This window comes from Anoplopoma fimbria, chromosome 7 (assembly GCF_027596085.1).
Source record: "Anoplopoma fimbria isolate UVic2021 breed Golden Eagle Sablefish chromosome 7, Afim_UVic_2022, whole genome shotgun sequence".
Lineage (NCBI taxonomy): Eukaryota > Metazoa > Chordata > Actinopteri > Perciformes > Anoplopomatidae > Anoplopoma > Anoplopoma fimbria.
In genome coordinates, this window is record NC_072455.1 from 16,530,469 (window position 1) to 16,547,338 (window position 16,870).

Below are 16,870 nucleotides of genomic sequence, written 5' to 3' on the forward strand. Positions count from 1 at the left end.
AAGGGGCGGACGCTGTGGTTCACCAATGGTTTTACTTCCACATATTCCCTTTTTTGCAGGGTCAGAGAAAAGATCAATACAACTCTTGTATGTCTGTTAAATTCACAGTGAAATAGAAGCGTATTTAGCTCCTGTAAAATGATACTTTTACAAAAGTAAAGGTAAAGACCACTACGAGTTGTTTTATGGCCTGGTGTATTGACTTTTTGCAGTCTTCTATAAAGTTGCCAATTTCTTGGTACCAAATAAGGGACAAAGATATGGTATTGTAAGAAAATACAGTGTATATTCATATTGGAAAGGCAAAGAAGTGTATTTTCCTTTTTGTACAAGGTTCACTCATTGTCATGGTGCAACAAAAGGCAGTTTATAGATATACATGAGAAAATAAACACAAAATAACTAAACAAAACTACATTATATGCGGAGACTAGAGGATAATTTTAGGAGTCCCACAGCCTTAAGAAAGAAGCTGCTCTGATGTCTGGTGGTACGGCAGCTGATGCTTCTGTAATGCTTGCCAGATGGCAACAGGCTGTTGCTGGAGTGGGTATTGTCTTTTAATATCGCGTTCTCTCTTCGCAGGCACCTCTTGTCACCAATACCAATGATGTTCTGTGCGGTTTTAGTCACCTGCTGTAGAGCCCTTCATGTCGTGGGCCATGCACATCGGATGCCAGTTTGTAATGTTTCCAGTAATGGTGCTTTCTATTGCTCCTCTTTAAAAGTTAACAAGAACTTGGCACAGGAATTTAGCCTTCTTAAGTTTCCTTAAGATATACAGCAGTTTATGAGCTTTTTTTTCCCCAGGATGGAGACGTGTGACGTACATAACTTAATTATCTTTAAATATCATTAGGTTAGCTTTTGTGAATAAACCTTAGAATGAATGATCAAATAAAACACAATTTGGACCTTTACAGCAAAAAAATCAAATGCTTCAAATGCAAAAGTGGAAAAAAGGGGCATCATGACTCACCAAGTCTACTTTTCCATGGATATGTTTTGCTGCTCTTGACTGATTCAAGCAGTCCTTTGTCCTTTTGCAAAGCCAGAGAGTCCCTACATGACATGATCACGATCTTTATAACATGACTCAATGTCCACTGACAGCTGGTCTCAGATGTGCTTGCAGGCCTTAGGACTGTGTATGCTGGGCAATTAGATTTCAGAATGTCATTGTTGGCACTGCTCATAACTCATAAACACAGTGGTGTTTTCCAAGGTTGACATTACCATTATCTGTTGCATATGCTGTGATGTGTCTTTTTTCTATGTCTCTTGTTTGAGGCATCGGCGGCAATTAAGAAATACACAGGCTCATCTTCGGTCTGGGACAGATCATCCAGAATATCCCACACAGTCTTTTGGTCCTTAAACATTCATTGTAATCATCAACATTTTAATCATGAAACAAATCATGAGCTTCAGAGGTCGATGCTGTTTTAGCTGAGTCCGTGTTCACACCGTACGGTACACATACAAGGCTTTACTCACTGTTATTTATTTATTTATTTTGGCAGTAGATGTCATGAAGAAGGTACCGATATTGCTTGCACTTTTCAGCTAGTGATGCCTTCTTGTGTATTTTGGTTGTAGCATGCTGACTTGGGTCATTCTCATCTCAATGGCCAATTGAGGATTCCCAACAGCATGATTAACAGAGGGCTTTCATCGAGCCACCGCTGATGGGCTTAACCCATGTCTTTTTTGCTTCCCATGATTTGTTGTCTTATATTTTTTGCAGGTTAACACACATTTGCACATGCCAAACTGATTGGACAGATTTTTGCAGGAATTGGGGTATACACTGTATACACTACTGTTGTGCATAAGGGAGCATGTGATTGGATGACTGGTGATTGCACCTGTGATGTGATGTGATAAGCAAATGATCTGAATGTGCTGTCTGATGATCAGAGTAAAGTAGCTGTCAATACGGGACAATAGAGATCCCTGTGGGACAAACCACTTAACCTAATATATGTGACGAGTTGGCGACCCCGTTGTCACTTTTGCCAGGCAACCAGGGGAGACATAAGGTAGTTTTGTTGCTGTGCCTGGCCGAGAGATAGTCTGTAAAAATAGATTAAGAGGTAGTGGGGGATGGATTTTTTTTAAATTTGGAGAAAGTAGGTTTGCTGTTTTTTCCTCTATTTCCAGTCTTTAAGCAAAGTTAAGCTAACCGGCTGCAAGCTGTAGATTAACTTTAATTTACATCTATGTTTGAGAAGGATAGCAAAAAAGAACATTTCACTAAATGTAGAACTATTCCTTTAATAATGACGCTTAGCCCAGAGAGGGAAAGAGGGAAAGTACTGCATTAACTAACAACCGGTGGTCTGATATTTTCTGTGTAAATCCTTTCATACTTGACTTTAAGCTTGAGCAGTAATGTGTGTAGGATTGGGCAATTTCCGTGGAACAACTTTCTGCATAAATGTTTCATCAACAAGGTAAGAGGATGGAATTAACTTTTATTCCTTTTTATAAGGCTCCCCTGACTGAATGCAACAAAATTGCTTTTACATCATGTTCTGCAGTAAAAATGAACAAGTTGTATTTAAAGCCTATTGTTATCGGCTATGACTCAGCTCCGGAGGAAGGTCGTACTTGAAACTGTGATTGCTTTGTGAAAAAAATGCCCTCATTAAGGGGAATTAATGGCTCACAAAAGTAAGTGAAGTTGCAGTGGTTTGTGTGTTTTTTAAAAGGAAACATTGACGGGTTAGAAAAACAGGAGACTTGTTCATTTGCAGGGCTTTGCCTTTACTTATTATTTCTACTCAGAATTGCACTCAAGCTGCCTGTTTTGTGTTCTTGATGTATCTTTATTTACATTATTGCAAGTCCATAGTGGCAAGGTTGCCATACTTTGTGGTCTTTAATAATATCTAATAATAGTGTTTAGTTTGGATTTAGTTGTTTTGGGGATGTCTTTTGGAAACAGAAGGAGAAATGCACTTCCCTGAGAGCCTTTTAGAGGGGTTTCCTGGTTTGGGAAAATAAATTGGGAGCTGGCTGACTGTTCGTGAGTGTAGGGCTGACAGTCCAATGATGACACTCTATTTTTGTTTCCACTCAGGACCCATGAAGTGCTGGGAGACACTTGCAGCATTCAGCATTCTAGTAGAGCTCATCTGCAGTGCTTTACATTTATTTAAGACATTCAGAAAAGCCATTAAATTCTGTAGTCAGTAGCTCAGTTTATGGGGACTTAGCTTGGTGAACAGGAGGTTTACCCGTTAAAATCCCACACGGAACAAAGTACGGAGCGAGGACCGGTGGCAGAGGATACATTTTACTGTTTCCTGTGGTGTACAATGTGTGACAATAAAACCTTTAATTGACGTGTGAATTAATCGCAGAAAAGTAACACCCGGTGTGGGTGTTACTTTTCTGCGATTAATTCACACGTCAATTAAAGGTTTTATTGTCACACATTGTACATCGGTTTAGAAAAAATATATTTTTCTAAACCGATGTGTTTGTCATGAATAATCACACAGAATGCAAAGATTACATGGCCTGACTTTTTGTTCCAGGCCACGGTTGATTTTTCTGAGCTTCCGCATTGCAAATAATGGCATCAACCAGTCATGTTTTACAAAAAAGACATTTTCAGAACTTACACTTTATTGTACAACAGCACGGAGGCTCCTTAGTCCGAATTCGATAAGATAAGATAAGATAAGATAAAAGCCCCAGACAAATACACTGCGTAATTATAAACTAGAGAGAACTTAAATTCACTGCCAGAAGAAGCTCTGGCTCAATAAGATCCTGGTAGTTTATCATCTGCCTGGGGAAATCTATTCAACATTTTTGTTTAAAAAAAGTGCTGCAACTGTAGCAATTTCTTATAGCTGCCAGTATAAATAGTTTTGATGCAAAATAAAGAAAGACGGGTATTTATTTTTGTAATTTTTTCCACATGCCCACAGTGTGTAAAGGCCTTAAAAGTTGATTTAACATTCACATGTCTGATATTTTTTTAGTCATGTACATGCAGACATACAAAGGAGTTATGCCGTTTGTGCTGCCAGCACTTTCACCAACTGTGCATGTTATACAGGTTTCTGATGATTAGTTGGTCTAATATCCAGATGCTGTTTCTGGTAACTGTGCACCTACCTGTCCTACTGGAACATCAACCCCCTGATCTCAGTCCGTCAGCACCCGCTGGTCTTGAGAGATTAGGCCTGCCTACATTCTTAGGCTGGACTTTATACTTACAGATAATACCATAGCTGATGTGACATACTACACTGTTATTCTATTCACTGGAGTGCTAAATGGAAAGATTGGATTGTAGTTTATTTTCAGCCTGTGCCAAGCAGAGGGCTAAATTGGCACTCATCTTTAGTGAAGGCAGTTTCAGGAGTTCAGTGGAGCATTTTCATTTCGATGAAATTCTAGTTTCTGACTTCAATTACATCATTCTTTCATTTGAAATCATAAAAAGATCCCTTCGCTGTCATTTCAAGTCCAACGTACATTGCTAGAGTGTAACAACCGTAACATCTGCTCTGACTGGGGAGTTTTATATGAACAGTGAATTCAACAACTTCACGCAACAGACTCAAAACACTCTGCTCCAGACTCTCGGCTTTCCCTTTTGCTCCTAAATCTTTCATCCCTCTATTCTACTAAGAGATCTCCTTCCCAGCTTCTCTTCCGCTCCCCTCCTCATTGCAGCCTTTCTATCATACATTTTTCTTTGCTGTTGACAAGATAGGGTATCTATGACATAAGGGCCTGTACCCGTCACGCTTGTGTGCTCAAAGTGTTGCAGGAATAATCCAACATAGGTCATGCAATGCTCAAGTAAACACCAGCCTCAGACCACCAAGGCTAGCTGATAAATTGAAAGATTGTGCAAGTGGAGCCCTTTAAAGCTGTGGCGATAAAATATAGTTAAGTGTAGAGAAAAAACAATATTGAAATCACAACCATAATGGGCAGATCAAAGGTGATGGAAACCCCAGTGAAATTGCAGGTTAGTATCATTATTAGTTTAGATCAAAGGTGTTTCTAAAGGCTTTTGTGGTGTTTTACCATGCTGATGCTTGAGGTTTGTGCATTACACAACATTGTCAACTTAGTTTGAAATAATAAATGTAATTTGTCAGCAGCAACAGCTACACTGGTATTGTTGTCACCCTGTGAGTCTGTGTGTGAGTCATCATGGCAAAATGTGTTACTGGAGACCGCAGAAGAGGTTTTGAGTGCTTTGCCAGGTGTTTATATGTCTGTCTGTCTGTCTGCAGCTTTGCAAAATGCAGCCACAAAACTTTACAGGTGTGTAGTTGAGATCAAATTGAAGGCAGACTGGGAAGATGTTTCTGGTCTGAGCAAGTGCCATAAGTAGGAAGGGAGAGGTAGTGGGGAAGGGTCCCCCCAAATTAATACCACTAGAGAGTGAAAAAATACGTAATTTTTTTTCTATAATTTGGGTAAACTGACCCTTTAACTACTTAGAATTCATATTCTTATTAAATGAAACACCGGCATTACAATGAGGGGAAAGGATCTTTGCAATGCAAACATGAACAACTTGGAATACCGTATGAATGGAAAACATATGAATTTTAAGGGAAATACATAAAGGAAGTATATGATTCTATATGAAAGTATGCGGTATTTGTTCTGAATAATCTCAAAGAAGCACCAAATATGAGGCCCCCAGACAACCAGTGTTGGAGGATAGTTGTTCAGTAGGCCTACTGTATGCCAGTCTATTAAAATAGTTGAAAGATTGTAATAACATTTTTGACTTGCACGCAGTTGGCTTTCCTCCAGTGACTTCATCATGGTTGACAAGCTGCGATGACTGTCCTCGAGCAGTTTGGGGCCCTGTGGTCCATGTTATATAGCTATGCTTCTCTAAATCCATCCGCACACGCACCACAGACACATACGCACACAACACGTACTGGCTAACACATCCCTGGTGGTGATAAGGTCAGCCAGCAGTCATGTCATCCGTTAGCAGCAGGTATTGGGTTACACATGATTTCAATGTGACATCCAATAGCCAGAGAAGTCTTAAACAGATAAAGTATTGCATTTGAACTTGAACAAGAGAGGGATCATTTGATGCTAACCATGCACTGTATGTCCTATTTGCCTTTTGGCATCACGGTTGACAATTTCTTCCAGTGACCAGAAATGCTCTTGCAGCTATTTCAGCAACCCAAGCACACACAGAGGAAGGCACACACGCAGGTCTATCTGATACAGCGTTTATCGCCATCAGTATGCTTGGCACAATATTCGCCAAACACTCCCTTGGTCAGCTTCAAAAGCAACTGTTGGCTGATCCCAAGGAAGGATTCATTTTACCATGTGTCCATTGGCTCTTTTGGATGCCATCAAGTCAGTTTTCAAAAGAATAAATCAGGATTCTACTAGCTGGAATGATCAAATTACAGTAGTTTATTTTAAAGTACTAAAATAAGCATGGTAGGCTTATTTGCTGGCATATGCATCTCAGTATTTCAAGGTCTAATGAGGGATATTGATTGACTACCGGACTACTCAGGTCAGAAGCTTAAATCAGTCACTGACTGTAGCTAATCAATGCTAGGTTAGGCTGAGGTTGCTTTCCACTCTGTGTGCATATGCTGAGTGGATTAATTAACTCCTTGTCTTGGCCCTTCCTCAGTATTTAATTCACGTGCTTGTGCAAATGAGACTCCACAAATCACACCTGTATTGAGACCTTTTGCTATTGGCTGCTGATGTTTGTTAACATGCTTCCAACGCCTAGCGGTTCTCTTGGAGGAAGATATACAAGCTGACCAGACTGTTGGCTTTAGATGGCCAGTTTGTCTTGACAATCATATTAGGTTTTATTTATCTGATGGATTCTTAAGCCACTGTGCATTATTGTACGCCAAGATATAACTTGGTTAACTCTCAAAATAAACCATTCATTTTCTCTGTGGATTACACTTCAGCCTGGCTAGGCCGAGCTGGGCTCATCTTCATGTTTTCTGTTTTCATTTTTTAGACACGATTTTTTTTTTTTTTCTTATAAAATTATCAGTTAAGAATATAAAGTTACCCAAAAGTAACACTCCCTCGCAAGCTGCAAGCTTTTATTACTAGGCATGTCCTCACTCTACTGTGAAGCTCTCTGATAGAGTCGTCAGGATAGCCGCCTTCGCCAATTTAACTTGCAGCAAAAAGCGATGGGACTTTGCCAATCGATTGGCTTATTACTGACCTCCCCTCATCAGGGAGTGTGTTCTGCTTCCATTACAACCGCAGTCAGTACTGCGGGGAGGATAATTGCAGTGTGTAGTGCACAGGGTGGGTCTCAAGTATCCCAGCACTCAGCCTGTTGCCAGAGGAAAACACATTGATCTCTGAAGGTGATGAAAAGGCTCTCTCAAAGGCCCTGCTTCCTCCTCAGGAGCGTTCCAGCCTTGACACTGAACCGAAGGAAAAACGTAGATGATCCATGCGTGCCTGCAAGCTATAGTTATACTCATGTAATTTGTCTTCTACTAGTGTGTGTGTGTTTGACAAAGAACGAGAGAAGAGCTGCTTGTCCTGTAATGATTTTCAGTCTGTGAAACTGTTTGTTAAGAGTGTATGAGTATGTGTGTGTCTTTGTTTTGTGTTAGGTCTAAAAGTCCACTGCAGGACTGTAACTACTCAATCAATGCAGAGACTCTTAAGTGAAAAAGTTGTCTGCAATCAGTGCAGCACTGGCCAAGTCTCTTTTACTCTGGTGGTGCGGCGAGAGAGATGCATTTTTAATGCTAGTACAATCTGCCTGACGCAGTGTTAATGGGGCCTGCAGCGACAGACAAATTCCTCCCATCATAATGGATTGACTCGCGGTTTAATGAACTGATAACTGGCATCTGGACAAACACAGCGCAGGACCCAACCGACACACGCACAAAACTCACACACAGGAACGAAATTGCCATATCCATCAGGGATGGGTGTAGAAATGAATTAATTTCAAGTTGATAACATCCTCTGACCAGTACAGAGTGTACACACATAGACATACTCGCAGAAAGTATGCATCATTAGTTTCCTTTTTAATCAGTTGCTGCTCTCTGCATCATAATGAATGCTGCTTTATGTAATTAGTTTCAGATTCGTGTTGGGCGATGTCCTGGGACTATCTGACATTAACAAGTGTCCTGTAGGTGCTGTGAATTAGTTTCAACTTTAACATAATGACAACAACACTGGCATGGACACTGGATTATATCAGAACTCTGCGTTTTCATGTTGTCTTGTAATGGAAAACTGCAGAACTGAGTTTCATTAGAGTTTGTGGAGCAGGCGTCACTGTCCATTACCCGTCATGACTGCTCGTTAGATTTTATTCAGCCCCTAATCAGTGAGATGTCTTGCTTTACGGCTGTTGTATAAATCAAACTGTAAATTCCCAGCTAACTAATCATACTCTCTTGAGTAGCAATATAAACACATGTCAATTTACATATAACAATTCCTTTATTACAGGTAAATACAAAGACGTTCTTGAAGAAAATAGTAGAATCTGTAAGAGCCCTGTAACATTTTATTCAGAAAATGGAAAATCTGCATTTAAACTGTGTGTGTGTGCGTGTGTGTGCGTGTGCGTGCGTGCGTGCGTGCGCACCATTGAGAATACTGTGCAAGATATAATGTGGTGACAGAATAAATTCACCATAAAAGTAGAATAAGGAAATGTAAAAATCAGACACAATGGTCTCTTTACTGGGCAGCAGATTAAATACAATTTGGAAGAATTATTAAGGAAATGGCCATAATCATCATATTTATTCAGGAAATGGTTGCATTGGAGTTAAGTGCAGTTGGAAATAGGGGTAATGAAGATATATGCCACTGAATCAGGGAATAATGTGAAATATCCTTTAGGAAATTGTTTTTATAGGTCAGTTTGGGATTCAAATGTGTGTCTTTGGAAAATTGAAATAGCCCCTGAATTGTTCTGCAGAATTGTTTTATAGTGTGTTGCCAAAAACACTAAAGAGAACATGTCAGATGTCTTGATTTAACACTATAGGTTAGTACCCTTAAACTGGTTAACAAACAATTATACTGTTCTGTATTATGATCCACAGTTTAGTTTTTGCTTGTAAGAAAAATAATCCAAACAGCATGGCTCTTAAAGGCTGCTAAAGAACCACTGGCGTAAAGAGAGGTTGATAGTAGGGTTGCTCTTTGTAATTGCATGACATTACATGCTAACCATGCTGTAGTCTGCTCCTTGTATCAGATTCCTGGAATGTGGAAAGTTACCTCTAATTTCCAGGAGTTAAACTTCTATTGACATAATGTGCGGCAGACTTTAAGTGAATCGCAAACATCCATATATCTCATGTTTGCATTTGGAACAATTTGGAAATGTGTTATGTTCGTTGAACAGCTTTTTGGTGCTTTTGTATGAACCTTTAGATTACCTTTCTCAAAGCTGTGACAATCATTACATTTTTTTGTTTGTGTGATTTTCTTATGTAGATTAGCACATATGGCTTAATAGGATCAAGTGAACCACCAGTCATGCTTCTAACATTTAGAGAGCAACTAGTTCCTAAAGCCTTGCACAGGACTTAAAATGTCTTCATGAGAAACCCTTTGTTCTGCTTTCTGTCTCTTGATATGTCTCTTAAATGGAAAGGGTTTCAGGAAATCAAGGGATAAGTAAAAGTAGTTAAGAAGGTCATTTGGAGTACAACAAGGGCTTCCTTTCCGGAGCTAGTTCGCTGGGTCACAAGTTCAAGGGGACTTTTCTATTTCTCTCAACAATACCCATGACCGATGACCTCAAGAGGAGTTAGAATCTGGTGGAGACACAGTCCAGATCTTCATCTCGTCCTTCTGTTATCTGCTGACTATGTTGGACTGCCTAGAGTTTTGAGTTAAGGGTTTTGCTGGAGACACAGGTGCAGTTTAACTGAATAGTTTAACTTTTGTAACCTCAAAAGACATCAGAGGTCAACTTGTCGAGTGTATACAGAGAATAATAAACTACTGTATTTATTTCATACCAAGGGTACTTACCCCCAGGTGGCAACAACTGGTTCTGAAAACTGAATCAAATGCTCAAGTGCCTAAAACTTGAATTATTTCTAATAGCTATCAGCGTGCCACTCTAAAAGAAGTCAGCTCAAATAGAAGTAAATGGGAAAATTACCCTACTTCCTAGTTGAGTTATTATCTCAATAAACATTGTAAACATGAGGTTATGATCGCAATCGCTAGTTTCAAGTCTCTCTCTAATACAGCATGATGTTCATTTAGAAAACGATGGTCCCATTGAGAGTCAAATAGACAATAAAGCAGGGCGAGTGTGGCAAACTTGTGATTGACAGGTACAACTTGGGTTTACAACTTAAACCCTTTCACAGTGTGTTTTAAGTTCATAAATGTTTATTGTAACATCTTGGTCACCAAAAAATATCATATTCATTGTTCGATTGCACTTAGCTCCACCATTTCCTGTCCTTTCTGGTTCCAATTTACCAAGACGGCAACCGCCAGAGTTTCAAACTAAAGGCTTCATAACTGTAGTCCACAAACCAATGGGTGACGTCACGGTGATGCTTATTCTAAAGGGGGTTTGTCTGAAGTTGCTTTTGGCTAAGGGGAGTGTTTTTGAGGAAGCTCAAATAATTGTTAAGATACAAATGTATGATTGGGATCAGCTGTAACACCTAAACACCACCTGTTGAGAGTGCATAAAACTAGTATGCAAGTAAGCAGAACAATTAAAACAGTAAAGTGATGGATAAATGGTTGAAATTGAAAAAATAAAGGAGAAGTTGTTAAGATACATATCTAAAGGAATGCATGAATGGTTGAAATTATTGGTGGTCAAGGATGGAATGCTTGTGATATTACAGGTTTGTGGGCATAAGTCTGACAAAAAGGTTGCAAACCCTTGAACTGCTGCATTGGACACACAAATTTATTATATTTAAAAGTAATCTGCACTATTGTCTGTTGGGTTTCACAGAGAGCTCTTGAGGTGAGAAAATCGCAGACTTGACATCTCGTGAGGAGAATATTTTCTCGACATAATTCTCTGCACATATTCCAAAGTCATTTTCGGGAGAGGTTCTGTGTGTTGGCTGTTTTATTTTACAAATCATATTTTGACAACAATACACATCCCCTTTCACATGATGAGAGCAGTGACATTTACAGATGAGACTGGTTGTGAAATTGTGGTCCGATTTGCATTTTTTCCCTTGGACATTGGACCCAGTGTTCCATGAATTATCCTTTTATGTATTGATTTATTCTTTGTCATGCAGAGTAATAAGGATGTTGGATAAAAATTGTTGTCCTCTTTGCCAGACGTTTCCACAAAAATGTACTTGTAAAGTAACAAATGATTGTACAGTAGAAAGCCAGGTTTTCTGCAGCTTTAGTTCCGTTGACCTGGATACCCAATAGTTGCCAGGTTTAATAAACCTATCCATCCATGTTGTGGGTTTAAATGGACTATACTAAAGTCCATTTCGACTAAATCTTCTTAAATCCTTGGAATGCTTATAAAGACATTGATCATCAGATTTTTTTTTTCAGGAATATTCTTAACATTTCAGTTAAAAACCACAGCTCCACGTTCTGAGCCTAATGGGGAGCCACCTTCAGATGGCCCAATATACTGTATCTTTGAATTCGGATATAGACAGACAGTGATGTAATTGAAAAGAGACATCTTACAAATGTTTTAAATTTTTAAAGATATTTAACGGTTTTCCAACACAATAATGAAGCAAACCTAACTTTTACACCCTGATAGAACTTGACAATCACAACAAAACCATTGTCCTACATTTCAGCTGGAAATTGAAGTGCAGTGTTTTTATTACAGCATACAAATGATGATTGCACAATTTTTTCATTCAAAGACGCCGGGCGCCAAATTTACACCAGCAAAACAATGTCATGTCAGTTTCTGAAAACATTGCCACTGGAATTATTGTATTTTCGTGACATTTCTCCCAAACAATCATGCCGGACATTTTATTTTTATGACTCGTATTTAAACAGTGAGGTCAGCATGGGGCACTTTTGGTATCCGTGAAATAGGGTGGTGGTTTACAATTTAGCATGACCGCAATGGAAAATAGTTTTAAAATGAACCATAGAAAATGTGTAGTGAATCAAACATGACATCTTTCTATGTTTGTCACTAAGTTCTCAATAAGCAGGTGTTTGTTGAATGGTCAGTTCAAAATGCTCAAAATCTATGTTTTTTTGTTTGTTTCAGTAAAGCAACAATGTATCCCTTAGCATACCATAAATACCGTTATTTTAATCATTACTCAACATAAAACAAAACTAAATAAGTGCTGATGATCTTTTAACATTGGACAATGCAAATTATATCTCAAATATTGCTAGGGAAGTCTAAAGCTATTTCCCGTCAAACGTGATTTACTTTGGAGGTTGGAGCTGGTACCCAGTTTGCTGTTTTTGGCATAACTTTTAGTCTGAGGAATGACTGTATTACTTTGTGAGAGAACCATTGAATGGTCTGATTATGTACATCAAGCTCTGAAACAATGCTGGTATTGTTAATGAGTCAGTTCAGGGCTGGTTCACTTGAAACTGATTGATTCTGAAGAAAAAGAGAAATAGAGCAGAGGTGAAGCTCTGTTAGCTGTTCAAAGCAAATCAATATTGTATGGATGATTGGTAGTATTAAAAAGCAATTGGGTCTCTACTGCATTAAATATAAAAAATAAGTTTATTATGTCAGGCAATCCCTAACATTGAAATAATGTTGTAATGAACAACATGAGCAAAAACAATACAGCCATGGCTTAAAACAGCATGTTTCACAATACTGCAAATTACAGGGGATTCTTTTCTGCCAAATAGCATTAAAATGACAACTTCAATATATCAGTATATTGGACAAAAACAGTAAACAATCTTGCGATGTTTTACAGTTTCGAAAAAAGCAGAATATGAATCATTTCTGACACTTGAAAACATTGTGCTGATGGTTCCATGCTGCTCTCACAGCTAACCGGTAATGTTCACATCACAATGAGTCACTATCATATTAACAGATACAACGACGTAATATGGATTATTGTATTTGACCAGTGTGTCAACTTTTATGTGACCAAAAAAAAGATCACTGCTCTCACATGAATTACTTCTATAGGTAGTATGACAATCTTGTAGTTTTCTATGTAGAAAAACTCTTTATTTAATTATTACAAATAGTATATTTGTATGTTTAACATGGTAAAATTTGAGTTTCCTTTTATTTGTGTTTAAGACTAAAACAGCCATGCTGGCAACCAATGAGGCTATACTTGGACATCGTGATGCATTGAGTTGAATGCTAACATGAACATGCTAACAGGCTGATGTTTAGTAGGTTATAGGGTTTACCATGCTCACCATCTTAGTCTTTGGTGTGTTAGCATGCTATCATTTGCTAATTTGCCTTAATCACAAAGTTCAGATGAGGCTGATGGGAACGTGAAAAGTTTTGGTCAAATTAGAATGTTGATGTAATGACTAGTTGAGCCATTAATGTATCAACAAAGTTGAAATTCCCCTTGGGGGAGGGGGGCAAGCATGTCTGAATAGAAATTTCATGGCAATCCATCCAATTTCAGTAAAAACCACAAATGTAAATATTGTGGTGTAAGTAAAGGAAAAAGTCAGTCGGACTCATCCTCTGGGGACCACGAATGTCTGTACAAAGTTTATTGACGATCAAACCAATAGTTGTAGAGATATCTGTAGCACAGTTGTGGACCGACTGACTGACCGACATTGCCTCCATAGAGCCACACCAGCAGCATGGCTTAAAGTGAAGCCAAAAGCACTTTAAATGTGGCTTTCTGCTGCTTACTTTCTAAAATGCACGAACCACCATATAACAAAATGTAAAAACACAATACACTACACAGGGGGCAATTTGATTTGTCTGACCACAAACTTTGTCTGACCAAACAGTTGAATGAATGTCAAGTTCACTTTGACTTATTTCACTTTCAGACTCGAAAGCTGTTGAAAAGGTTGAAAAGGTTTCAACAGTCCCTACTGTTCATAGCTGTTGACCCTCATCATGAAATTCCCTGCCACATTTTTTCTGAAACCACTGTTCCATGACAGTACTTGGGATGCTGTGAGAAAATAGCAGGCCAAATACAATGTTTTTGACCAAGAATAAGGTTTTTCCTTAACAGGCAGCTTAAGATCTCTCAGCACTTCAGGACTAATTTTGAGTCTGATTGATTTTATTTATGACCAGAGGATTCACAATAATTCTGTTTTTTGTCTTAATTGATTAAAACACTTCTGGAAACTCCATTTGACTGGTCCTGATAGACTTTAAGTTATTCTTTCTCTTGTGTTTCATACATTGAAACTTTATATCATTTTTCTTGGCATATTTCTACAAAGTTTCAAATGTTACTGGTAGAGTGGCTTGGTATCTCTCCTTACAGTCTATAATCAGAAAAAAAATGTTTTGACGAATAAAGTAAATCATGATGATATCTGAAAATAATGTTGGGTATTTTGTCTTGACCACCAACTCCCATGTGGGGAGTGTTTTCTCTGCAGCTGTCAAAAATATACCACCAAAATCAGGGGGATGTCTTATCGTCGCACAAAATATTCCTTTCAGAGGTGTCAAGTGTCATTTCAAAGTGAGCAATAATGAAGATACTGCCAAGTGCAGTAAACCCCTTCGGTTTTTTTTAAAAACCTTGAAAAACAAACCTATGGAGAAGCCAGGGTTGATGGGAATCATAGTAAAGAGAGAGTCGAACTCCACCTGTGGTTACATACTTTAAACCGTGCCTGGACCCTTCGCTGGCAGCGCCTGACATTATCCTGGAAACAGTCCAATAGGAGCAGAGTTGGCGGTTGAAGTGGAGCCAAACAGTGGGATCAAATTGAGGGCTAAGAGTTGTGCAATTTAATCCGGCATTTTGCACCCCACTAACATATCTGGAGTGTCCTAAAACAAAGTGTTCTTATTTATTTCACTTTTTTACTTTGTTACTTTTATTCCAATACCTTATAGAGGGATTTATTATTGGAGGTAACTAGTATGGTTGTTTTGCATCTTTGTCCTGTTTTTATAGCTGATGATAAAAGCCCAGTGTCACAAAGTCATCAATTGGAGCAACTTTACACGCCCAGGCAATTATTGTTGGGCTTTGCAGTTTGTTCAAAAACTTTCACCAACCCTACACACACTAATGTTATTATCTTGAACCTTGATATGACTACAAAATGCTAATCTTTGGCTGTATGGGTGTCAAAAGATTCTCCAAAACATTTTGCATAATGACTATTTACAGCATTGTTGCTGCCTGAAATTGGATCTGAATATTTTCTGTGATGCAGAACCAGATGGATGAGATTGTTCCTCTTTATTACATCAACTTCCAATCTTCTTTAACCTGACAACTCCTTACATGTTTAGTGGGAAGAGCAATGTTCCTTCCTAGATGTAATCCATTCCATTGCAAGTTGACAAACCTCCTCAAATGGGGTGGAGTGTCTCTGTGTACTTCTGTATAATCATAAGAGCACAACTTTTAATTTCCAGCTAGTCTTAAGGTCACAGCTTTACTGTATGACTATATAGTCAATACACACGCTTTTTTGGGGGCAGGGAGCGAACAAAATGCCAATGCCTGAAAAACAGTTTCCAGCTGCCAACCTCAGGAAAAGACTGCATGTATTGCTGAGAGGAATGGGTCATTTTGGGATATATTCTCCCACTTTCCAAACTGAGAACCAAACCTTCATACAATATGACCCAGTCAAGTTTTCTACATGTAAAACCTGGCAAGGCGTGTAATTGTTTTACTCCTCCAGCTGTGCTTAAGCAGATTGATTGCGCTCACAGGAAAATGGCAAACAGAAAAACACTGTCTAGGTAAACAAATTAAAAGCCAGGGCATTCGTGCTGAAAGGAAAAACTGAAAAAAAGGATAAAGAAACAGGGTTGACAGCATGAAACACAGTGTTTGTTTCCTTTTCCCACCTCAGGTTATGTATGAATAGAGCCTAAATACTTAATGAACCTTGAGATTTTGAGGTGTTTGTCATCCAAAGGCAATATTTTTTAGTGGCTCTTCCTCATTCTGCTAGATGGTGGTTAGATGTGAGAGTTTGAGAATACTTGAAGAATAGGAATCTGATATGAAACAAAAAGACAAGTAAATTACTGGCTTAAATGTATTGTATTCTTCTTTTTTTTTTCAGGACCTCCGGGAAAGCGAGGACGAAGAGGCCGTAATGGAGAGCCTGGTATGTGCATTTGTGTGTTTTGTGTGTGTATGTGTGTGGCAAAAGATCACTGAGGTCTCAATCCAGAAACATTCAAGGAATAATTCAGGAGGACATAAGCAAATCATACTGTAGTTACAATCATGTTAAATTACATTGTATATCTTTGGAGGCCAAAATAGGTTATAGATGTGTAATTTGTGGCCCGGTGGTTTCAGTGTTCACTTGGATTGTTTCAGCTTCAGAGGCTATATGAACACTAGGTTTTCACAGTCAAACTATGAGACAGTGCAGTTTGAGAAAGTAACAGTGATGCCCGAACTTGTTGAAGGGTATGACGTCCCTTTCCAAATTTGGAGACATTTTAACCCTCCTATGTTGACCCTACCATGAAGTTCATCATATATAATAGTTGTTTGCCTACACAAATTCATCAACAAGTTCTCGTAATACGTTCTCCAATCCCCCCTCCCTCCTCCCACACACTGTCTCCTGAGCTTACTCAACAAACATGGCGCAACCGAGGCCTCGAGTTTTCAGGAGAAGGACATGTTGTGCGGCGACACTCCCACAGACGTGTCACCACAAATTGAATTCACAG

The 16,870-nt window shown here is 38.8% G+C and overlaps 1 protein-coding gene across 1 annotated transcript in view; it reads left to right on the top strand.

Moving 5' to 3' along the window:
* Positions 1-16,870, top strand: part of LOC129093468 (collagen alpha-1(XXV) chain) — a 145,097-nt gene that overhangs the window by 70,796 nt on the left and 57,431 nt on the right. The window contains 1 exon segment of the mRNA XM_054601495.1: positions 16,246-16,290. Coding sequence (XP_054457470.1) covers positions 16,246-16,290 — 45 coding nt within the window.